A 26,844-nucleotide genomic window follows, 5' to 3' on the forward strand; every position below is an offset into this window, starting at 1 on the left:
TTGGACCGTACCTTTGTTGGCAATATGGACATTTTGTTTATTTACATTTCATTATGCAATAATTATGTTCCTTAGCAATTGTGAAGCAAAAATCTTCTTATTCGATTTGCATGTACGATGGTTCGTGTGGTTACATTACACTATATCATTGATACAAAACAGTTACAGTTATTTATAGAAAAAATAACAATAGCAAATAAATACTTACATTTCATAAGCTGTATCTGGCATTCATTCACTCTGACTACCTTGTATCATTTTGTAGGAAAGTTTTGGGAAGACGTGTTTTCCATCGGTGCTGTTCAAACTGTCAGCAAGAATCAGGAACATGTGATTCATGTGCAGACGCAACCGTATTTTGACTATATTGCACTTATATAGCTCCGCAATTTTTGAAGCTCTGTACGAAGCGGCACTGGAAATTTCTGCTGAAAATTTTGTGAAAACAAATGACCTGCAGTATCTCTTGAAAGTAATACTTCTACTAGTTGTAAGATACCACTGGCGACTGTATATATTGCTGCTATGATGTGTTTAAACTTCTACTGTACAGATATTAATATTATACTGATAAATGCTCAAATTATATACATACCAAATGCTTAATTGTGACATTGTGGCTTATAATTGAAAGCCTTCAACCATTGTTATGTATTGGATACTTAATTCTTTGATAATAAAACGTATAAAATCTCGATTGCAATGCAGTTGAACCGTTTATATAAATATAAACCTGAAAACTGCTATAGTATTTCATATTATTAGCATTCGAAAACCTTGCCAAATGCTGATGTTGAAATCATTCATATATCTCAGAAAGATGTTGTAATTGCGGTTCAATCACAGTTTGTGCTCTCTCGGCTTTATCAAGAGTTTAGCCATTTTGTTTCTATGTACATCCATTGGTTGCTTAATCTCGAACTGGAAACTCGTTAACGCCTCTGGTAATTGAAAAGTGTATTTATTTATAACATCAAACCATCAGATATTTTGTCATAGTTTCTTTCACCGTTTAAAAGCTCCTTATTTTTATGTGTTAAGATATATTTTAGTAAATGATTACTTCCGAATCATTTTGTATTAAGTATGAGTTCCGTAACTATTTCCTATAAGTCTTCAAGTAGCATTTTAAGTGGATGATCCGGTTTTGTCCCTGCGTTCACGTTCGCAAAACAATGCAATATATTGCAGGCGTATTAGTTATGATTGCCTTGGGTGTTTTCTGTTTTATCTTCCTGTTTTCGACGCACGATGCTTGTTGATATCGAAACGGATATCCCCTGACTCTTAAATGCAAGTATGTTTTGTTTCATAGACACATCATGATATTGTATTCCGTTGTGTTTAATTCCTCATGCTCAGTGTTGCACTAGGATCACAGTTTAAACGAGAATTATATCGTATCTGTTTTAGCTTTACTTGAAAATGTTCCTGATACAGCAGTTTACCAAATGCATAGTTCTTATCTCACTGTGGACATCATATTTGACAGGTAAACAAGTACACTAACATCATTATTGTTAAAACACGTTGAATCAAATGTTTATATAAAAAATAGTCATAAATCATATTATATTTTCATTAATTTACGAACTTTAAAAAAGGAAGATATATCAAACAAACGTGTGTATTACAATTAAAACACAATGACCTCTCGAAGATGAAAATTAATGTAAGCAGGGCTTTTAGCACATGTTTAAACATATTCATATTATTGAGGATTTGAAAATAAAAGTTGCCAAAACCATCAGGAGAACCATTCAAGATTAACACCAACTGATTTCGTCGACAGCAATATAGGAATGTTATTATTTTAAGTGTATAATATTCGTTCCGTGTCTCATCTGCAAATGTATTGACCTTGCGTTGGTATCTAATTACATGTGTCTAAGAATAAATGAAATGGTTATACATTATTGATATCACATTGATACCGAATACAGATCGTTTAAAGTGTGTGCATTTGTATGATGCAACATCCTTTGAGAACATACCTAGCAATTAATACGAACCATTAAATATACAAGCGAACTGTAAATCCTTTGTGTACGACGACCCTTTAAAATCTTGACACTAGGATTACAAAGCTGCAAATAGAAAATATGTTGAAACCTAGGACATTATAAGGCTTCCATCTACCTTAAGCTTTTTTCTTTAATACGAGGGCTTTAAAAACAAATTTACAAACTTATATTGCAAATATATTTTATTGATGCTTTAAGTAGATCGCCTCAATAAATTTCATAACACTTTTGCATGTAGTATTACACTTTTTCTAAGCCTATTATCAACATTGTTTTCAGCAGCTGAAGATTTCTATTGCCCTGATATTCCAAACTTAAATAAGTCACGGCTAGAACGTGTAAACTACACCCAATATGATCTTGTTAAGGAAGGCGTTTTCGTGGCAAGTGCGAAACAAATACTATTCAAAACTAAAGGTACGTTGATTGGGGAATCCGACCTACAAATAAAATTACTCTCTGTCTGACAGCTCTTTCAATCATAATATTTCATGGAGATCCATGATAACCATTCATAATTATGGTATAATTCCAAAGGTATTTAATTGCTAATTATTGATATGAAAAAAATATACTTAAAGTATTTCTTACTCTAAAGTTCTTACTATTTGTATATTTACTCTTAGATTAAAGACAACAGTATACGGATGTATATCAAATAAGATATAAATGATGATAAACCAGGATTGCTCAAAGAGGGTGTTTGTTCATTGCGATTTCAATTATGTTTGGATCATGTCAGGAAATTTTGGATTTATGTGCTGGTTTATTATCATTTATATCTTATTTGATATAAACAGTAAGCTTTTAATATGAGTAATAAAACAGAAATAACATGAACACACCGAGTTTAGTCATGAAATATTTAGAGGGTAATATATTTTGAAAAATTGATGTTTGTCACTGTGGCCTTCCGTCGAAAAATTAGTATGTGGAAATAATATCGTGGAATAATAAGAAATTGCAGATGCCACAGGTATTAAAGTAAGCCAGGGGCTGCTTTTGGGCTCTGCATCATCCTCATATCATCATATAAACTGACCTCTCCACTGTTATCCCTTCCACAACTTAAATGTATTGATTATTTGGTAATCCTTTTCTTTTTGAGAGTGACTAGTTTAATCATGACCATAATAGTCATTATATTTCTAGAACAAAATATATAGTGAAAGGAGAAATCCTGCACTGCATTGTAGCTTAACCAATATGTTTGTATTCCTCGTTTAGGAAAACATAATGCACACATATTACTGCAAAAAGAGCCGGAAGATTTTTTAACAAATGTATATGAAGTTGTGCTCGGAGCAGATCGAAACACAATATCGTACTTGCGGTTACATCAGCACGGACAAAGACTCGATGCCTTAAAGGTAGGAATTCTTGCACAATCGCTTGCTCTCCAATTAAAACAAACTCGCACGTTTTCCTGTTTCTGATCAAACCAAAACACTCTTTTATCCACGTATTGTTTGTTTCAGACATCAGGTATCCTTAATGAGACAGAATATAGGTCGTTTTGGATAACATGGAATTCCATATTGGCGGTACGTTCTTTTCAATAAGCTTTAAAATTTATTAAACTCACATTAAGTATTTACAGAACTTATATCCGACTATCCATATAATTTATAAACAAACTAGGTCCATTCAACGTATACACTTGTTAACGTGACACTCTTATTCAAAATCAATACATACACATGTATAACAAACATCAATTTTGACTGATAAATATTAATTAGTAATTACTTATAACAGGATTAATACCGTGTATTTAATAGCAGAAAGCGCAAACATATCGAATGATTGGTGAATGCTAAAAGATTAACTGTGGTCAACTATAGCCTCTTAAGATAGAAATAACTTGTTTTATGCTTAATTCTTTCACATTAAATTTAGAATCCTTCATAAGAATCATTGCTTTTGACATTTATTCGTCCATTTTGGAATATTAAAACAATATTATTATTTATGGTAAATGTTATCTGGTACTATGAGTGCATCTTTAAGTTATACGTTATTCCTTTCAGTAGTGTTTATTGGTCACAAAAGGCACTCAACGTGCAAGGTACTGAGTCAAATGCCACCAAATATGTAACATTTAATTTCGTTATGTAATGTTGTACCCTTTTCAACCAGATTGGGCAAGGAACTAGGATTGATATCAACAGCATCATTTTGTTAACACGTCTGGATTTTCCAATCAATTCGATGCGAATCAGTTATGGATGGGGCAGTGACGGCTTCTTCAGATTTCATGATAAATGTAAGTATCATATATGCTTTATAGCAATTCATATATAGTGAAGTATTTAATTATTCAAAAGGAAAATTATGTTGTTTCATGGTACGAACGGTGGGTTAGTTCTTTTGTTCAATACGCTAAGCCAAATCCTTGTACATAAGTAAATGACTAACCGTTCACACGTTTGTCCATTATTATTAATCACGTATTACGTATTTGACGAGATACAGAGACAATTGCGGTACCAATACCAGACAATTAAAGACAATATATGCCTGAACCCGATCAATATCGAACAAACTCGGCCAATATCAACAACACTCGGCTAATATGAGTTTCCTCTGTTTTGATTGGCTACAAATTCGCCTAAAATAGGATTTGAAAAATGGGCCATTTTCATTTGCTGTCGAATATGAGAAATATGCTTGAAATTATTTTTAAAGGTAGAGGTTTTATTTTCCGTTTTCCGACTGTTTTGAAAATGTTGTGCTTCGTATAAACATATTTGGAATACTTGAACCTTTTGAATTGTTGAACCACTTTGTACGGGTTGATATAACAGTTGTATTTAACCCGTTGGTGCATATAACGACTATTATGATTTTGTACAACGACACAATGGACGACGAAGGTGAAACATTTGACGTTTTGGCAGACGATTTACGAAACTAAGACGAAAAGACATGCTTCCTAACAATGTTCAGTGCATTAGTATGTGAAATGTCACTCTAAGGTGGCATGTCAAAATCAGCAAAGTATAGTCTAGAAAAGCAGACAACATGAATAAATAAGGGATAAATACGGATTCAATGTGAACTAAAGGTATGTTTTAAATATGTTTGTTTACTAAAATACTTATTAATTGGGTGATTTCATAGACCCTATCGGGCTCAGGCAAATACAGCTAACCACGGACAAATAACTAGGCCAATATGAAATCACCTAATTAAGAACATTATAATCTTGCCTTAAGCGTCCGTGCACTTCATTTCAGCGGATAATGCTACAAGCCCTCGAACAACGACACCGAGAAGAGAAACGTCTGATCATCAATCAACCCAGAAGGCTTTAAGTGATTCTTTGCAGGACAAACATTCCTCTATTGTGATTGCGCTTGCCACATCAACCGGTTGTCTTGGCTTTATACTTCTGTCAACATTACTTGGGGTTTGCTTTTTATGGAACAAAAGGAAAGCAACTGGAATGGGTACTTGTTCTTACTATTCCAAAATCCGTTCAATTATAGATACGTAGACATATGCCTATAGCTAGACGCTATTATCTTTAAGTTGCACTCAGCACACAGATTGAACGTTTTGACAATTTTTTATTTGTTGTCTTGCGAAAATCCATGGTAACCAGTGATATAAGACTGCTGTCAAAAAAATAGATCGCAGATTTTTCAAAAATTAATGTTTCACCGTTAGTAACGGTTTAAGCCATACGACATTATTTTTCAAGTTGCTCCTTCCAAGACAAAAAATAAAAAAAAAATGTAAAAAATCTGTGAAAGTGCAGCTTTAAACTATGATTATTTGTAAGGAACCACATTTTTTTTACGTTAAACGAATGGAGAATATTGCAGGAATGTAAATAACGTTTGTGATGTTAACGCAATTTCGGTCTATATATTTATAACGGTCACATGGCAATCATGTTTTACCAAGAATGCATGAATTAAATGTTCAATATAAATCTTGCACAATGATATTTCCTAGTACGACTATGTTTACATTTAAAGAATGAATTGCGGGGTTGATGCTATTATCGGGGTATGAACGCAGATGAGTTGGTTAAAGGATGCGGAGTCCGGAGGACTCCATGCGTACTTTAACCCGACCAATTGCGTTCATATCCCCGATAATGACATCAATCCCGCAAATTCATTACTTATATTAATAGCAATAGTTAATTATTTATTTCAAGAATTGTTAGAAAAATACTTTATTTCATTTATGAAAAAAACTTTTAGTAATTCTTTCTTACCAATTCTGTAAATAGAGTGACCCGACCGTAACCGGAGATATGGCATATGACGTCATAATAACGCAGGAAAAAAATAAACATCTTTATAGTTGATTTTTAACGTAAAATTAAAACACTTATGACAACAATACTTGAACAAATAACAAATTTACACTTTTTAACATGTATGATTTAAGTCCGTGGCTTGCTTACACGAAAAAGCAGTAACAAGATGTATATTTACATGTATATTTATACACGATCACTTGCGATCCGAACATATCCGAAGATATTGCATTCATCGGATGATTATCGCAATTGCCGAAAGGCCGTTTATTTAAGGAATGGGCGTTGATGGGTAAAATATTTACAAGTAAACTAATATATTGGGGATATACTTTACGGATCATCATGCGAATTGTTCGACATGCCCTACAATTCAATTCAATTCAATTCAATTCATTTTATTCAAGTAAATAAAGGCCACCGGCCCAAAATACACAAAATGTACAAAAAAACAAACATAGTATAGTAGTTGCAACATACGATTTACACATTTATCATATCTAACAGATGGTATACATAGATTGTTAACTTCAATATTGAATTATCATTTTCAGTAGACATTAAAGAGTAGAAATCATTTAAACTATTACCAGATGAATACCAATTAAAAAGATATTGTCTACGAATAATATCGAATTTAGGACATTGAAAGAATGAATGATATTCACAATCAATAACTGTCAAATGTTGATTCAGACAATATATACAAAGTCTCTCATCTTGCGGAGTATTTATATATCTTCCAAGTTCAATATTCAGCTTATGGTTGGAGCAGCGAAACCTAGCAAACGCAATCTTATATTTTAATGGAATTTCCAGATGTAGGTACCTTTCTGTATTTAATAATGTTTTGTAATGTTTATAATGATGACACCTTGAGGACTCACTAATGTCGTTATGCCAGTTTTGGACGAAACAGTCAATCAACCGTTGTCTAAAAGTATATATAAATAGATCTATATTTCCTACATCTTGAGCAATCCAAATATATCCAAAACCGTACGTGAATAACAAAGATTTAATATTGGATGCCCAACAATTTCGCCCGGCGTCATCTAACGATTTTAACATTTTGTAGCCCTACAATGCTTTACGTTATTATCAAGCGAAACTTCAAAAAGATTGAGAGACAAAAATTGAAAACCCTTATTGTATACTGAATGATATCTGAAATTCCACCGTTTTAATCGGATTCTTTTACACTTCTATGATTTTCTTTTTCATTTTTTATTAATTGATTACGTATTTTTGGCACATTGAAACTGTTTTTGTCTAAAGAATATCCTAAAAAGTCGTATGTTTATGTTCCTTATATCAAACCAGTCATACACTGTTCAGTGACAGGTAATCTATGTTAATAGAGGGGGATAAGATCATTAACACCTTATTTAAGGCCAAACTAAATAAAAGACGATACATTTATTTTTTTAGAAATCATTCAAATGTCATGGCGGTCCTTCTTCCTCCGATAATTTTGATATCCCATAGTCGCAATACAATAACGACAGGCTGTGTTTGTGATCATTCGAAGCACATTAAAAATGATTTTTTTTTAATTTTAAGTAATTGTTGTAATAACATTACTTACATACTTAATTAAGTACCTCAGTGATATGTAGTAAAATATTAAAACAACTTGGTATATGGCATAATCGAAAGTGCTCCTTATTTGTGCGTCTCGAATTGCAAATACTGATATACTCCGATTTAAAATATGAATATTTACATTCACACTTCATTCCTAAACGATGGTTGTTGTTTATCAATTGCACTTTATTTCTGTATAAAGTGCAATGGCATTTCCCATCGATATCGCGTGCGTTTGTTCGATACTTCTGTCCTGTCATTGGGCGCAATAATACCAAGGGGCGGGGCATATTTACTACGGAACTATTTTTTTCAATGAAATCGTAGTAAAATTTTTGCCAATATTGGCAACATGCAAAACTGTAATCTGCAGTAAAGCAGTTAAAAAAGATAAGCAACAATTTGATTGATTTTAATGTAGATGGTTTCATGATGGATGGAACAGTTGAAGAAACGTTGGTGTTTAAAAAGGCTGTTAAATGTCACGAAAATGCAAAAACAGTTAGTTCAAAATAACCTCTATGACGGGTGCTTGTATGACGTCATGAGTGATGTCATTGAAAAAGTTTTACATTAAGCTCGATTCGGGCCGCAACATAACTCGGCAGCTGCATTTTGTTTCGACGCCATTTTTTGCAGTGTTCATTCGTTTTGAAAGTGTTGTTTTTTCGAAAATTGACTGGATTACTGGGATTATTTACACGCAATGCCTATTGGGTAATCAATTAATTACATATTCAGTCATACTTTAACCATTGTTTGTTTTGATAACTAATTTAAGCCTGAAAATTTGGTAAACATGTTCTTGATAAAATGAACAACATCTTCAGCATCAGAGAAAACATATTTGGAATTTCTTTGTTCATTGCATACGACGTAATGGAATCATGTCCATATAAGTCGTATGTTCTGAATAAAATCGACAGAAATAACTACAGTTCGGAGGAGTTAGTCGTTTTAGACATAATTTAGTGCTTTTAATAGTCAAAACAATTGCAGAAAAAACCATTTAGTAAACACATCAGCTTGCCAGGAAAAGACAACTCAGTAGAAAATATGTAAGTTATATGTGGTTTATTTCATGTTTTGGTATTTGTATGCAGCTACGTTATATATGCTAAAATATGTTTTTGTGCAAAAGTTAGCATCGTTGACCAACTTTCGGTCAAAAACCTGGTCGCTCAGCCTTCATTGTTATGATGCGGGCCCTGATAGCGCATATGTAAAGCAAAAAAACGGGCATTAATGGCACGTGAATTTACTGAATAATGCACGTTCTACCGATAACGCCCGGGTTTTTGCGTTTTAATACACCACGATAACGGACCGAAAACACACATTTTAAGCAATAATACGTATTTATAATATTCTTAACCTTGAAAAGATAGAAAGTAATCATATAAATAAGGAACTATTTTATCTGTGCATTCATTGTGGTATAAAATTAGGTTGCGATAGCTGTTCTAATTTACCCACCGTTGAGAACAACGAGAGAAAGAAAAAAGAGAAAATGCTCTTGAATAATCAATTTATTTTAGCAGAAATGTAGATTTAAATGAATGTAAATATAAGTATTAAAATTCGACATGTTGCATTTTATTGGGGTATGGTATGCATGGTATGGGGCTGTTCAAAATGGGTGGAGTCCGAAGGGTGTCGAATTTTAATCCTTAATTAAATGCAATGCTTTCCGGAATTACTTTGTTGTTCTAGTACAAAGTGAATCTCTATTTTATAGTGTGATGAAGTTGGAGATTGATTTAGCCCATGAGTTGCATTGTTTCATTTTGCAGGGACTCATTCACAGGCAAATCCAGTTGGTGGAGAACATTACGAAGGGTTGCGAGGAAGGGAACAGAATTCAGTATACCAACATTACGCGACATTGTCAGTTTAACAATATATATATGACAGATTCATAAAACCTGGAAGGCAACATAGTAAGGAACATTACGCTACTGTGTCAGATAACAACATATATGACAGATGACAACTTCGTTATATTCCATTATCTAGTTTTGTAACAATGGCTAGCTTTATACGTTATATTGTATACTAATATAAAAGAGTCCTTAAAATATTCCAATTTGAGAAACGGTTGAACGTCTTATCTCTCTTGTATTTATAGTTTAAACTTATTTCCTTAGCTCGATTGTGACGAAAGCTGATATCTTTTATAATTAATCTGGAGTCCGGGACATGGACAGAAGCCAGCAATGGTGTCCATTTGAGAGAGTCCATGAACAAGTATCTCTATAGATGCTTAAACATACAACCTGTCTTGTAAATGTATTCCCTAGCTGGTATTGATATGTTTTATATGTGTATTACTTTAAACCAATTTTGTAAGATGCACTATGCCAAAATAGAATGTGGCAAATCATAAGGATTGCTAAAGAATACTTAAAGCTGGAACCCTCCCGCTAATGTTATTATTTGCTCAAATTTCGTCTTTGAAGACAACATTTTTTAATTGGCGTTAATAACGGCTATAAAGGATTCTTTGTTACGTGATTGGTTGATTGACATTATCACGTGATGTTATCAATGTATTGTTCAAAGAACAAAATATCCATTACTTTTGCTCCTGTTGGCTTAGTGGTAAAGGCTTATGTTTTCTATTTATTTTTTAACTTTACCGCCGTGGGTTCGCACCCAGCTAATACATTTTTTTTTGTTATAATTGTATTTTTTTCTGCAATTTCAATATCAAAGAGTACAAGGATGAAAAAATAAGTGTTTTCAGATGCATGACCGGAAAAGCTATTTTTCGTCCAAAACATGAGCATGTCCCTTTAAGCACTCGTGTTATCACACATTATTTACACACTCATGTTTATAATATTTTTTTAATTATTATGCGTGTGTTTTCAATGAACATGCTGTACATAATGTTTGTATCTAAATACATGGTCTGTTCTGTATTGTTAAGTTATTATGTGTAGTTTAAAATTAACATAATTTGTACATGCCTGGACCTAAATAATTGCTCTGTTCTTTTTTGTAATATTGTATGTGACTTTGGGATATATTAGAACAACATATTGTAATTCAAAAGGTTTTTTAGGACATTTTTGGAGTAAGACTTTATGATTCGTATAACAGTTTGTGCATGTGGTGATGTGCATATAAGTCAGTGCTTAGGTCCGGCCACGATAGTGAATAATGCAAAGGCGGTGTATGGTGCTCTTAAAAAAAATGGTAAATGATGTCATTTATCCCTTTGCACAAAAATAACTTATATTGTTAGACTGCTCACTACATGTCGCTGTACAATCTAGCTGATAAAATACTTATTTTCATTACAACACGTTTTAAACTTCATATGTGTCTTTAAATGATTTCAATATCTTATAAATCCAATGAAATTGGTGCCTGCATACCAACCATAGGACTTTGAGGCATTTGAGATGATTGTTTACGATTGGCAATTTATGGTGTTTGTTGTGGAAGTTAGAATTGTACACGCATGGCATTTGCTACTGCCGCTGCTGCTGCTGCTGCTACTACTACTACTACTACTACTACTTCTACTACTACTACTACTACTACTACTACTACTACTACTACTACTACTACTACTATTACTACTACTACTACTACTACTACTACTACTACTACTACTACTTCTACTACTACTACTACTACTACTACTACTACTACTACTACTACTACTACTACTACTACTTCTACTACTACTACTTCTACTGCTACTGCTACTGCTACTGCTACTGCTGCTACTGCTACTGCTACTGCTACTGCTACTGCTACTACTACTACTACTACTACTACTACTACTACTACTACTACTACTTCTACTACTACTACTACTACTACTACTACTACTACTACTACTACTACTACTACTACTACTACTACTACTACTACTACTACTACTACTACTACTACTACTACTACTACCAATACTGCTACTGCTACTGCTACTGCTTCTGCTACTGCTACTGCTACTACTACTGCTACTGCTTCTACTACTACTACTACTACTACTACTACTACTACTATTACTACTACTACTACTACTACTACTACTACTACTGCTACTACTACTACTACTACTACTACTACTACTACTACTACTGCTACTACTGCTTCTACTGCTTCTACTGCTACTACTGCTACTACTGCTACTTCTGCTATTTCTACTACTACTGCTACTATTGCTACTTCTGCTACCTCTGCTACTACTACTGCTACTACTACTACTACTACTACTACTACTACTACTACTACTACTACTACTACTACTACTACTACTACTACTACTACTACTACTACTACTACTACTACTACTACTACTACTACTACTACTACTACTACTACTACTACTACTACTACTACTATACTACTACTACTACTACTACTACTACTACTACTACTACTGCTACTACTACTACTACTACTACTACTACTACTACTAGTACTACTACTACTACTACTACTTCTACTACTACTACTACTACTACTACTACTACTACTACTACTACTACTACTACTACTACTACTACTACTACTACTACTACTACTACTACTACTACTACTACTACTACTACTACTACTACTACTACTACTACTTCTACTACTACTTCTACTACTACTTCTACTACTTCTACTACTACTACTATTACTTCTACTACTACTACTACTTCTTCTTCTACGAAAAATAATGATAATAATATTAGTAGACATAAACCATCGATTTACTATTTTACCGTAACTATAATATGTAGTCTCTATAGGCTGCACTGAATATTTCTAAATTCTTAGTGAACCCAAATGCCATGCAATCTGTCTGAAGAGTGATACTGAAACTATTTGTTATACACCGCTGGCGACTGTATAGTTGGCTGCCGGTATGTGTTTTGAAGAAACGACTGAACAGTTATTATAATTATACAGATATTTTCAAAAACAGCTATAACCAACACAAAGTTGCAACAGTGTGTTTTTAATTGAACGCCTTCAACCATGACATAGACCCTATTAAGTCTCAGGTAAATGAAGGTTTTATCAATGATTACATCAAACACTTATTAAACAGCAAATGTATAATCACTTCGTCGTAAAACTACTTGACTGCATGTATTGTAAAACTATTTGTTTGTTTCGCCACACCTAAGCATTTACTAAACAAAGCTTCAATAACAATAGCCAAAAACATGCATAAACACATTGATAAGGATATAATGGAAACTACGGGAAAAGCTCAACCGGCAGAAACTTGATCATTTGATCATGTGCACATATCAATCTTAAAAGGCTTACACTGTCATATGAAAAAAAGCATAATGCCATCTTCATCAGCTACTTCCGGATGATGTTTTAATGATTTACAAAAATCAAACATAAACAGGCATCCAGCCAGCGGCACACAACCTCATATGCAAACAAAACATGATTGGATCAATAATAAGATTAATTATCAATGTTTGCCTTAAAATTTAACTGAATACGTATTTCTAACTACGATTGTTACAACGTATCCAATTAACAATTAAGTTTGTTATTTTATTGAGCCATTTGCTTAAATTGTCAAAAATAATTATCGAGATTAAACCGCGACCTCAACTTCATACTTGGACCGTTGCTGTTTTTATGCTATGTCAATGATATGAGTATAAGCATAAGTGAAAAATGTAAATTAATATTATATGCAGATGATAGTGCTATCCTTTTCTCCCACAAAGATCCGTCTGTTATTAGTAATGTACTTGTCAAGGAACTTGAAAACTGTAGTAAGTGGTTAGTTGACAACAAACTGTCTTTGCATCTTGGAAAAACAGAATGTATTTTATTTGGGTCTAAAAGAAAACTAACAAAAGTTGATAACTTTAATGTAAACTGCAATGGCCATATCATAAAACCTAAACAATCTGTTAAATATCTTGGAAGTATACTGGACAATGATCTCAGTGCTGCATCTATTGTTAACAATATTGTCAGTAAAGTTAATTCTAGGCTAAAAATTTTATATAGACAAAATCGTTTTTTAGATATGAATCTAAGAAGATTGTTATGTAACTCCTTAATACAATGTCATTTTGACTATGCATCGACATCTTGGTACAGTGGTATATCTAAACAATTCAAGAACGGATTACAGGTCACTCAGAACAAAGTTGTCAGATTTATTTATGGCTATGATTGTAGAACTTCCCTGAAAGTCTCGGCTTTCAGTGATATTGGATGGCTTAATATAGAAAATAGGATAAAGCAACTGCGACTAAACCATGTACATAAAATCTTTAATAGCAAATGCCCATCATACTTACATGAACATTTTACTTTAGTCTCATCCACACATTCTTACAACAGTAGACATAGTGCTGGAAATTTTAAAGTGCCACAGGCTGACAGTTGTATATTAAATACTTTCTTTTATCAAGCAATCCAGGACTGGAACAGTCTTCCAATAAAGTTAAAAGAATTGAAAAATAAGAATACTTTTAAAAAAGAAGTGAAATCACATCTCATTGTTGGTATGAAATGTGCAGAAATGGAAGATTTCCTATTTTATTAATTGTTATTCATTTAATCTTGCATATCAGTCCAAAGATTTTTGTCGTATTATGCTAAAGTGTCATATGGTTTTAACAGTCGGTTTCATTATAACTGTAAACGTTCGATATCAAACATTTAATCATTCTTTAACTGGTCAAGAGTACATGCATGTTATTTTTGTATAAGAAAACCTAATTTAAACAGCTAACAACTGAGATCTTGGCAAATAATTATATTTGTCATAAGGACCCCATTGGAAATAAGTTGAATAACTTTAGTGGGTTATCCTGTGTTATATATTTGTCATATTGAATTAAATCTTTATTAACGCACGTATGTTTCCAAAGCATTCTAATGATGTTGTGCTTTAGTATAGATATCATCACTAATACTTTGTTATTCAGTCTGTGTTATAACTTTATGAGATATTTGGTTTGTTACTATGACATATATATGCACAAATAAATCTATCTATCTATCTATCTATCTATCTATCAATCTATCTATCTATCCATCCATCCATCCATCCATCCATCCATCCATCCATCCATCCATCCATCCATCCATCCATCCATCCATCCATCCATCCATCCATCCATCCATCCATCCATCCATCCATCCATCCATCCATCCATCCATCCATCCATCCATCCATCCATCCATCCATCCATCCATCCATCCATCCATCCATCCATCCATCCATCCATCCATCCATCCATCCATCCATCCATCCATCCATCCATCCATCCATCCATCCATCCATCCATCCATCCATCCATCCATCCATCCATCCATCCATCCATCCATCCATCCATCCATCCATCCATCCATCCATCCATCCATCCATCCATCCATCCATCCATCCATCCATCCATCCATCCATCCATCCATCCATCCATCCATCCATCCATCCATCCATCCATCCATCCATCCATCCATCCATCCATCCATCCATCCATCCATCCATCCATCCATCCATCCATCCATCCATCCATCCATCCATCCATCCATCCATCCATCCATCCATCCATCCATCCATCCATCCATCCATCCATCCATCCATCCATCCATCCATCCATCCATCCATCCATCCATCCATCCATCCATCCATCCATCCATCCATCCATCCATCCATCCATCCATCCATCCATCCATCCATCCATCCATCCATCCATCCATCCATCCATCCATCCATCCATCCATCCATCCATCCATCCATCCATCCATCCATCCATCCATCCATCCATCCATCCATCCATCCATCCATCCATCCATCCATCCATCCATCCATCCATCCATCCATCCATCCATCCATCCATCCATCCATCTATCTATCTATCTATCTATCGATCTATCGATCCATCCATCCATCCATCCATCCATCCATCCATCCATCTATCTATCTAATCGATCACCAGTTCTCGAACGACCGCGTATTCAAACCATCACCAGTTCTCGAACGACCACCTGTTCGAACCATCACCAGTTCTCGAATGACCGCCTGTTCGAACCATCACCAGTTCTCGAACGACCGCGTGTTTGAACCATCATTAGTTCTCGAACGACCGTCTGTTCAAACCATCACCAGTTCTCAAACCATCACCAGTTCTCAAACCATCACTAGTTCTCAAGCCATCACCAGTTCTCGAACATCACCAGTTCTCAAATCATCACCAGTTCTCAAACCATCACTAGTTCTCAAACCATCACCAGTTCTCGAACCATCACCAGTTCTCAAACCATCACCAGTTCTCAAACCATCACCAGTTCTCAAACCATCACCAGTTCTCGAACCATCACCAGTTCTCGAACCATCACCAGTTCTCAAACCATCACCAGTTCTCAAACCATCACCAGTCCTCGAACCATCACCAGTTCTCGAACCATCACCAGTTCTCAAACCATCACCAGTTCTCGAACCATCAGCAGTTCTCGAACCATCACCAGTTCTCAAACCATCACAAGTTCTCAAACCATCACCAGTTCTCAAACCATCACCAGTTCTCAAACCATGACCAGTTCTCAAACCATCACCAGTTCTCAAACCATGACCAGTTCTCAAACCATCACCAGTTCTCAAACCATGACCAGTTCTCAAACCATCACCAGTTCTCAAACCATCACCAGTTCTCAAACATCACCAGTTCTCAAACCATCACCAGTTCTCAAACCATCACCAGTTCTCAAACCATCACCAGTTCTCAAACCATCACCAATTCTCGAATCATCACCAGTTCTCAAACCATCACCAGTTCTCGAACCATCACCAGTTCTCAACCATCAGCAGTTCTCAAACCATCACCAGTTCTCGAACCATTACCAGTTCTCAAACCATCATCAGTTCTCGAACCATCACCAGTTCTCGAACCATCACCAGTTCTCGAACTATCACTAGTTCTCGAACTTTCACCAGTTCTCAAACGATCACCAGTTCTCAAACGATCACCAGTTCTCAAACCATCACCAGTTCTCAAACGATCACCAGTTCTCAAACGATCACCAGTTTTCGAACCATCACCAGTTCTCAAACCATCACCAGTTCTCAAACCATCACCAGTTTTAGAATCATCACCAGTTCTCGAACTATCACCAGTTCTCAAACCATCACCAGTTCCCAAACCATCACCAGTTCTCAAACCATCACCAGTTCTCGAACGACCGCCTGTTCGAACGACCGCCTGTTCGAACCATCACCAGTTCTCGAATGACCGCGTGTTCGAACGATTGCAGCTTAACTGCATGTGGTTTAACAATTTTATTTTGTTATATGTTCCCCGTTCCTGTTATCAAGTTTGATTAGATTTCAGTTTGTCAATACATACATGTTGAATATATACGTTTAACTCTTAAGTAGCTCATAATAAGTTAAATAACACTGCTGCCCCATTTTGCATTAAATATGACATAATAAATATTAGTTTCGTTATTGTCTTCGAGTACACATCATTTACCACTTTTCAAAGTGTATGAGTTTCCTTCCCTGTGCTTATGCTCGCAACATTTTACAAAACACTTCAGTGGTTTCAGTTTTGGATGTCTTTTTTGGTTACAACAAACTGATTATTTGCTTCAACTAGAAGGTTTCATCTTTTAAATTACTTAAAAAAAGATCCGTTATAAGATGTTTTAAATTGCCATGCTCAGTTTTAATTAAATTTATCAATTTAGCGTATCTTTTAGCCTCTTTGTATCATCAACTAATAATAATATCAATACCATAATACCATCTAATGGCATCTATAGAAGGACGAGAATGAGGTCACAATAACGCCCTTGTTGTTTCTTTACTATGCGGCTACTAAAATCGACTTGCATGCTAACAGCGTATTCAATTCGAATATTGTCAATAAACAACGAACATATTATATGACATGTAATGACAACAAACTGGAGTAACCAAACAAATGAAATACAAATTAAATAAATTTTACAACAGTTTATCGATTGGAGCAAAATATGAAACAAGTTTATACGTGGCATACTTTAAACGTATTAATTAAGTGAAGGTATACATTTCTTTTATGTCGAAAGTGAAGATAAAGTAGCAACTTTATTCATCATTTTAATGAGCAAACGAGTTCTCAATTCTGGTCATATTTCGCCAGTGTATATAATAGCCAACAGTATGCATTCCAATAGTGTGTATGTAAATCTCATGATATTCAATTCATAGAGAATTTGATCGCAAGCCTTGACGAATATATTTTTTTTTACATAATCTCTTAGGTATGTAGTGAAAGACAGCATGTTTGAACCATATATGCAGACGATCTGTAAATAATCGAAGTTACATCACTAAACACATCTGCCATATTTTTAATAGTTCCATGCTGTTATTTGCACCAAGAATCTATCGCACACATAAAATTTATAATAGAGAGGTTGCGAAACCCAACATTTATAAATCTACGTTCACGTTGTGCATCACAGCCTCTTTTCTATGAACCCTTATGCACAAACTGACTCACTATAAATCCTCTTTGCTACATTTACAACACTGTTAACTCAGATTAAACGCAACCTTTCGTCTTGCAGTTGTCCAATTAATAATAAAGCCTAATATCTCTACAAATACAAATATATATATCTCAAAAACATAACACGCTTATAATTCAGAATGTCTTGATACGTATTCTGTAGTAACGCATGTACAAAACAACACTGTGTTATTATAGTGATCTCAGTTGGCAGAGGTGCGTCACGTCTAAAACAACCACGACATTCGAAAACCATTTTAGCGATAAACGAGAACAATAATTTATTGTGTTGGGAAACCGGTCTTCATCTTTCGTCAACCCAGGAAATATCTTGAACTTTGGTTTAGTTACTAGTGATCCTCGGCAATGTCACAGTCTTACGAGAAGTGTGTTGGTTTGCTCCTCTGTCTAGGAACAAAGTGCACGTTTGTTTGCATGTTTGAATACTTGCAGAATACTAATATTATACTTCAGAAAGGCTACCCGTTTGATTACTGATTGTGACCCAAATTCGGTGAGTTTCACTATGTTTCACTTTAACCCTTACAGTATTGAGATTGATATTCATTGTGTGTTCAATTGTGTTTTCGTGTGAGTCTTTTTCAGCTATAAACAATATAGTATGGAGTGTTTTTGTCTGCTATGCATGTCTTGGTTTTTTTTTACTTCTAACGTATTATGCTTTGTACGGCTGTTCAGAATGACGGTTGCAATGAGAAATACTAAAATCTAAATAAGACAATTAACATGGTAAGTGATAATACTAAATCACAAAACTGCTATTCCAAATTATTCAAATCTAACATTACAATGGTTAGAGAAGTCACACATTTAAAACATTTTGTACTGGCTTTATCCCAGTTTCATTAAATTACCAATGCTTAGCCACAATTCATTCAAACCTGAAGTTCTGGCGATGTCATTTCTTTTCCATTCTCGCGATACACCTGCAATATAACATTCGGTCTACCACGACCTTCACAGGACAGAACTACCTTGTCCGTCGTGTGTCTCACAACCCCGGTCTTGCTTACGTCATATTCTGCAGGCTCGTACGACATAAAGTTGAAGGTTTGCTCCGATTCTGCTTCTTCAAGAGTAGCTCTGGAGATACAATGTACATGCATGTGATAACTAATAGGCAGCAGTACTGTGGTTACTTGAAATATAAGATGTCTGGATGCGAATATCTGTATATGCAGTCTCCGTAAATTATTGTGTTGTTAAATCAATGCTTATTGTATAACTACACTTTGACTTACAGCAGACTGGTTTTGATATCAAATAATAATAATAATAATAAAAATAATAATAATAATAATAATAATAATAATAATAATAATAATAATAATAATAATAATAATAATAATAAATATAATTTTTTAACGCGATCTAAACTAATTTATGGTTAATAATCAAATATAGCAAATATAAAACTCGTCTTTCATAAAATCTTATTTTTAATCATAACACATGTTACTGCTTTATCTGAATAGAAAATGGTAGCTTTACCTGTAAACGTTAGTTCCTTTATAGTTCTTTGACCGATAAAAAGGTAATACCTTTCGAAGTCCGCATAGAATCGTAAAAGAAATTTTCAGTTCTCATACGTTTTTCCCTTCCGTTTTTTAGAAGTTTCAGAATGGACACCGATGGAGCTTGATTTCCCATGGCACAACATAGTAGACCTCGTTTTGTTTCTTTAATGTAGATATTTTTCTTCTGCTTGTCAAATTCAGGTTCACTGACGTTGGCTTGGTCCTTCAACGTTATCTTTACTTTGATACGGTAAATCAGTATATCAACTTATGAGGAAATTTTTACACCATACGTGTGCGCAATTGTAAGAATAACGCCATTTCGCATCAGGTTTTCATTTAATGTGATTGTTATTTTACCAGTTTTGTTTAAATGACTAGTACTAAGATGGATGTAATTTTTTCCTCTTTTATGCGTAAAATAACAGAAGGTGGAATATCTTGTGTGTCAATGCCAAAATGAAAACGAATATGAACATCTTGTCTGGAAGTTCTGGTTTAAATTTCTATTACTGTAGTACTTTTATTTGGTAAGGCCATTTCAGGAGAAATAAATTAAAAAATGAATTGCGGGGTTGATGTCATAATCGGAGTATGAACGTAATTGGGCTGGTCAAAGTGTGTGGAGTCCGAAGAAAACCTTTCACTAATCATTTCTTACCCATTCTGTAAATAGAACGACCCGACTGTTACCGGAAACATTTTTCAAATGACGTCCCAATAACGCGGGAAAATCACTTTTTAATTTAAAAATGAAACACTTATGGCATCAATACATTTAAAATATAATAAATTAACACTTTCTAAAATGTTCAATTATGCGATGAATTGCGATCTGAACATATCCGAAGATGTTGCGTTCATCGATTGATAAACGCAATTTCCGAAAGGCAGTTTATTTAAGGATTGGAAGTTGAGGTGTAAATATTCGGGGACAATCAGTCAATTTCCGAGGCATAACACTTGTGGTATCGATGGAAACAGCGTTCATGGTTATTGTGGCGTACAATACGTTCATGAGTACGTTCTCCTAACACATATGCTTTTTTATGGGCCTTAAGAATATAAAAAACTAAAAGCTATAAGTCAATTAAAGGGAGATCAACGCGTAAGTTTAGCCCCGGCTGACGGCCACTCACATACTAACGAACTTACACTGTGACCTCTTCTAACGAAAAGTGCAGGTAGCATCATCATCATTAACATCATTATCATCGTCATTATCATCGTCATCATCATCATCATCATCATCATCATCATCATCATCATCATCATCATCATCATCATCATCATCATCATCATCATCATCATAATCATCATCATCATCATCATCATTGGTCATTCGATCAAGGAAATATGAAGTTCATATTGTGCTACTAAGTTCGTAATTTAAATATATGTATATTCAAAATAGATGCACATTATTATATAGATTATATATTAGCACATTCACATTCGCATTTACACATTCATGTAGTTCACTTCTGAAACTTGAATACAATTTGAAACTAAAGTGGCTGTAAGAATAATAAGTAGCTGTAAGAATAATAAGTGGCTGTAAGGGTGATACTTGGCTGTAAGAGAAATGTGTGGCTGTAAGAATGATAAGTGTATGTAGGACAGATAAGTGGCTCAAAGAGTGATAAGTGGTTGTTAGAGTGATAAGTGGCAATAAGAGTGATTAGTGTGTGTACGAGTTAGAAGTGGTTGCAGGTGTGATAAGTGGCTGTAAGAATGAGAAGTGACTGTAAGATTTATAAACTGCTGTAAGAGTGATAAGAGGATATAAGAGTGAAAAGTGACTGTAAGATTGATAAATGGCTGTAATATTGAATGACTGTAAGAGTAATGTGTGACAGTAAGAGTGATAAGTGGATGTAAGTGTGATAAATGGAGGAAGGGGTAATGGGTGGTTGCTAGATAAACAAGTGGTTAAAAGAGTGATAAGTGGTTGTTAGAATGATAAGTGGCAATAAGAGTAATTAATGTATGTACGAGTGAGAAGTGGTTGCATATGTCATAAGTGGCAGTAAGAGTGATAAGTGGTTGCAGGAGTGATAAGTGGCAGTAAAAGTGAGTATTGGCTGTAAGAGTATTGTTTGGCTGAAAGAGTGATAATTGGTTATTTGAGTGATACGTGGTTTTAAGAGTGATTTAAGGAGTGAAATGTGGCTGTAAGTGTGATGATTTTATGTAAGAGTAATAAATGCCAACAAGAGTGATAAGTGGTTGTATGAGGGATAAGTGGATGTAAGAGTGTTAATTGGTTGTAGGAGTTATAATTTATAGTAAGTGGGATAATTGGATGTAAGAGTGAATAGTGGAGGAAAGAGTAATGGGTGGTTGTAAGTGTAATAAGTGGCTGTTAAAGTAATGCGTGGCTGTAAGATTGATTAGTGGCTGTAGGAGTGATAAGAGGCTGTAAGAGTGATAAGTGGATGAAGGAATAATAAGTGATTGTAGGAGTGATCAGTTGCTATAAGAGTGACAAGTGGTTTTAGGAGTAAAATGTAGCAATAAGAGAGTTAAGTGGCTGTAAAAATGATATGTGGCAGAAAGAGTGATAAGTAGATGTAGGTTAAATAAGTTGCAGAAAGATTGGTAAGTAGTTGCAGGAGTAATAGGCGCTAGTATGAATGATAGGCGGATGTAAGAGTGATAAATTGCAGTAAGAGTGATAAGTGGATGTAAGAATAATAAGTTGCATTAAGAGTGAGAAGTGGATGTAAGAGTAGTAAGTTGCAGTAAGACAGATAAGTGGTTGCAAGAGTGATAAGCGGCAGTAAAAATGATAAGTGGATATATGAGTGATAAGTGGATGTAAGTGTGATAGTTGGCTTCATGAGTAATAACGGGTTTATGTTTGATAAGTGACTGTATTTTTAATATGATTTTAATTTATTCACAGGCAAGGAGTTCTATTGTCCGGCTCTTCCAGTAATACCTGGGTATAAATCGTTTACAGAACTAAAAAACTACACTTATAATGACCTTGTTGAAGAAGGGATTTTCATGGCAAGTGCGAAGAAGCTTTTCTTCGAAACAAAAGGCAAGTAGGTTTTGTCATGATTGCCACTCACCAAGGGATGTTCGATCATCTTTTGACTTAGCTGTCAGCCTTTGTTTTTTTAATATTTTAAACGTTATAATTTACATAATGATAGCTGTTAAAACACATTACATTACGTAGCATATGTGCCGTACACCGTACATTCCGATAAGACAGGTTTTACTAAAATTATGTGTTGCATGAAATAATACTTCTTTAACATTTATTGATAATAAAGGTATTACTAATGTGTGGAACGAAGTTATCGTTAAAGTCACAATATATGTCGATAACAAATATCACTTAGCTTACGTGCATTTTAATGTTGTGTTAAAGTGTGATATTGTTAGACCACGTCCCATATTGAAATAGTGTAATAATGTACTACTTAAAATGATTTATTGTATAATAGGGAAATGTTTAGTTTCAAATTTTAGGGTTGTATTTTTAAAACCGATCAAATATAACATATGTAAGAGAATCGACATACCTTGTGGTTGCCTTAAAGGGAAATTGAGAGAAGGACTTGTCTAATTTAGAGCAATAACATTAGGTGACAAGTGTGGTATTTGAACTTGGGATTTTCAGCCATTGTTAAAATTTTGTGTGTGTTCGCAGTGCCGTAAGAGCCGAAAAAAAACACCTAATTCGAGAATGTTATCTTCTGGTTATATTTCTTCAGAACCTCGAATATAGCGGAATTCTTATAGCTGCCTTTCGGGAATGTCCGTCATTGGCGAGCCAAAAATTAAACAAAGTCGCCAATCTGTATTAATGTCGATAAGTGTGTAGCCACTCGTAACATATTCAATTCTAGTGTTTACGAGCTATAATATATTGCTATCTTACACTAAAACAAACATTTTTTTCTGATTATAATATGCCTTACATTTGAAGTTAAAGTCCTTTCATTACACCTTTTCAGAAAAACGCGCCAATTTGTACATGTCACTATCCGTAACGTTAGTTTGGAAATAACGTCGTTGAAATTGTTTCCAAGCCCTGTGCACACTGACGTCCGGTTTGGAACAGAATGCGGGCCTAAATCGTAAAACAATGAAAAATATCAAATTGATATTTTCACTTTTTGAAACAGTGAAATATCAGTTTCCTTTCACTTGCGAATCTCTATATATTTACGGAAAAGCATTTAATAATTATATTAACGCTTATCAATATAATATGCATTTACTCTAGTTTTTGCACAGAAAATCCTTGCTGTTACCTAGTGGATTCGACTTGACAACAAAAACTGTCAACAAGTTGCATCATGACTTAGAAATGTCCACTGAACCTATTTTTGCACAAGAAACGAATCAGCTTTATTCAACGGTGTAAGAATGACATAACTCTAGCGTAGCTAGGCTGACAGATCCGACCGAAACATCATAACCATGACTACTCTCAGGTTTTATTATGATCAGATAATATCATTCGGGTATTTCAGCACAAATTGAGTTCCTTCAAAATATCAATATGCACACACTTAGAATAAAATTTATTTACGCATTTCAGATCAACAACGTTTTTTATATGATGTATTTGGGTGTCAGCAAACGTCACTGTGCAAAATAAAAAACGAAAGAAAGTTCCCTTATGTCTTAATTAAATGCTTAAAAAGACGTGTTGAACAATTTCTATTTCATAATTTTCAACACCATTTGAAGTATTTATGTGTTCTTGATTAGGAGGGAAACTAACAGAAATATTCAATCGAATGATTTCAGTCAGATAAATATCTTAGAAGGCGTTTGTCCATGACACAGAAATATGTATTAACACTTTATGAATGAAACAATTTTAAGACTAAAACATTTCATTTATTATCTTGTTTTATATACATAATTCCCTAGTTAAAGAATTTCAAGACAACAAACGAAACTTGCGCATGGTCACAAGTTTCCACACGTTACTTCGGGTCCAGATCGCATACACATGAACTATATTCTTATACTAGAAACAGTTAAACAAGGAACACCCCGACTCGGTACGCGCCCGGTAGCTTTACATCACTGAAAATGAACGTAGTACGTATTACCTGCTTCATTTATGAATTATCTTTGCAGGAAAATATGATGCACATATTTTGCTGCAAAACGGACCAGAAGACTACGTAAACGATGTGTATGAAGTTGTGATCGGAGCATATAATAACACTCGATCACAATTGCGATTAGGTCAGACGGGGACTCCCATTTTAATGTTATGGGTATGCATCTTTTGCAATCAGTTTTGAAAGTGCATTTCAACAAAACAGCATATGATTTGAGTACAGATGAAATATAGCCTCTAAAAAAATACAACTAAGAGCAATAAAACACCAAAGATAAAAAGGCGCCAAACTATCGCTAATGTTTTTTTTAACTGTACACAAATGATATGCTATATTTTATCATTAACGTCTTAGATGTTTACTATGATAATGAATTAACATTAAAACAAAGCACGTTTCTTTGTTTCAGACATCTGGTATTCTTGATGAGACACAATACCGTCCATTTTGGATAACATGGAAAAATACTTTAGCGGTATGTTGCAAAACAGAAAATATGACAGGTTCCGAAATATTACTTGTACTGGTACGTGTGCACTAGGGCATTCATGATGTGTACGTTGTACAAGTTTAGAACATGTACGATTGCACTACTGATTCATGCGATAACAGCGAATCTGCAAGTACACGTATTAAGATAACATTTAATATCAACTGCAACTTTAAGCTGTACATAATGTGCATGTTCACGTGCATCTTGTCTTACGCAACATCTCTTGATAATGGAATACCTTGACGTTTGGTCTGGTTAATGGAACTGTTTTACAGTGAAATAACGAAATCAGTTTATATTAACGTATATTTCTATCTATACTATCATACTATCGCATTTTGCCGCTCTTATACGTTCCAGAACTAATGATTAGATACTGTGATGCATGGGTAATTGCAAGCATTTTATTTTGCGAAATGCCTTCTGATCAGACAAAAAAATGTATTGTATTAAATACTGTAATTTCTTATTAATCAGATTGGGCAAGGTACTGGGATTGACATCAGCAACATAATTTTTTCTATACAACTGAAGTTTAGAATTAACGCGATGAGAATCAGTTATGGATGGGGCAGTGACGGCTACTTCAGATTTCCTGATAAATGTGAGTATAACTCATGTTATTTAGTACTTAGATATTCGGTAAAGAGATAAATGAAAATGGACATGAGGCTACAGCTCTTCTGTTTCGTTTTGCAAAGAAATGTGCCCTTTTCACACCAAAGAGTTTCATTGGGTATGCGTTTTTGCAGTATGGTATGAGTGATTCAATTCAGCTTCAAGCTGTTCTCAATATCAAACAAACGTTAATGCAAGTATAACAAATATAGACAATAATGATCTAAACAAACATTGGACATTCATTAAGGTGAAAAACAGAAAACAACCGACTTGCAATCTTTTTCAGTGGAAAGTGTTTCAATCCCTCATATGACGACAACCGACAGGCAAGGAAAACCCCGCTCACAAAAGGATGAGGACGAACGATCATATATTGTGATTGGTTTTGCAACATCAACTGGCTGCCTCGGCGCTATGCTTCTGTTAACACTTCTTAGTGTTTGCCTTTTGTGGAAAAAGAGGAAAGCAAGCGGAATAGGTATTTGTTCAAACTTAAATCTGTTGCTGAATAAGTGTGCGTGCGCGGCGGCTATTGTATTGTCCTAGATACTGTATTGCATATGTGGGAATGTCCGCGCGAGCGCGGTGCTGACAATAACCTGATTTATAAGGTATTGATCGATCTATCTAAACAACAACCCGATGATTACGTATCTACCAACATGCCAGTCGTATACGGTAATTGATGAAATGTACTTATCTTAAAT

At 34.5% G+C, this 26,844-nt stretch overlaps 1 protein-coding gene across 3 annotated transcripts; it reads left to right on the forward strand.

The window, feature by feature from the left end:
* The first annotated feature begins 1,251 nt into the window (after positions 1-1,251).
* LOC128205950 (uncharacterized) lies at positions 1,252-11,170 on the forward strand. 3 transcript variants are annotated; one of them, XM_052908025.1, is made up of 8 exons: positions 1,252-1,297; positions 1,414-1,492; positions 2,307-2,441; positions 3,252-3,394; positions 3,503-3,568; positions 4,164-4,290; positions 5,264-5,476; positions 9,681-11,170. In XM_052908025.1, the coding sequence occupies exons 1-8, from the start codon at positions 1,292-1,294 to the stop codon at positions 9,782-9,784; spliced, it is 873 nt and encodes a 290-aa protein (XP_052763985.1). In that variant the 5' UTR covers positions 1,252-1,291; the 3' UTR covers positions 9,785-11,170. The 3 variants fall into 3 exon arrangements, with proteins under 3 accessions (XP_052763985.1, XP_052763984.1, XP_052763986.1); XM_052908024.1 differs by having other exon boundaries at positions 1,263-1,297; positions 2,304-2,441; XM_052908026.1 differs by lacking the exons at positions 1,252-1,297; positions 2,307-2,441 and having other exon boundaries at positions 1,349-1,492.
* Positions 11,171-26,844: the final 15,674 nt, after the last annotated feature.

The sequence above is a fragment of the Mya arenaria genome, chromosome 10, assembly GCF_026914265.1.
Source record: "Mya arenaria isolate MELC-2E11 chromosome 10, ASM2691426v1".
Taxonomy (NCBI): domain Eukaryota; kingdom Metazoa; phylum Mollusca; class Bivalvia; order Myida; family Myidae; genus Mya; species Mya arenaria.

Bases quoted from the DNA above. Each gene is read 5' to 3' on its own strand.
- LOC128205950 (XM_052908024.1), top strand. The intron at 3,395-3,502 runs GTAGGAATTCTT...TGTTTGTTTCAG, and splicing joins AAAGACTCGATGCCTTAAAG to ACATCAGGTATCCTTAATGA. The intron at 5,477-9,680 runs GTACTTGTTCTT...TTCATTTTGCAG, and splicing joins AAGGAAAGCAACTGGAATGG to GGACTCATTCACAGGCAAAT.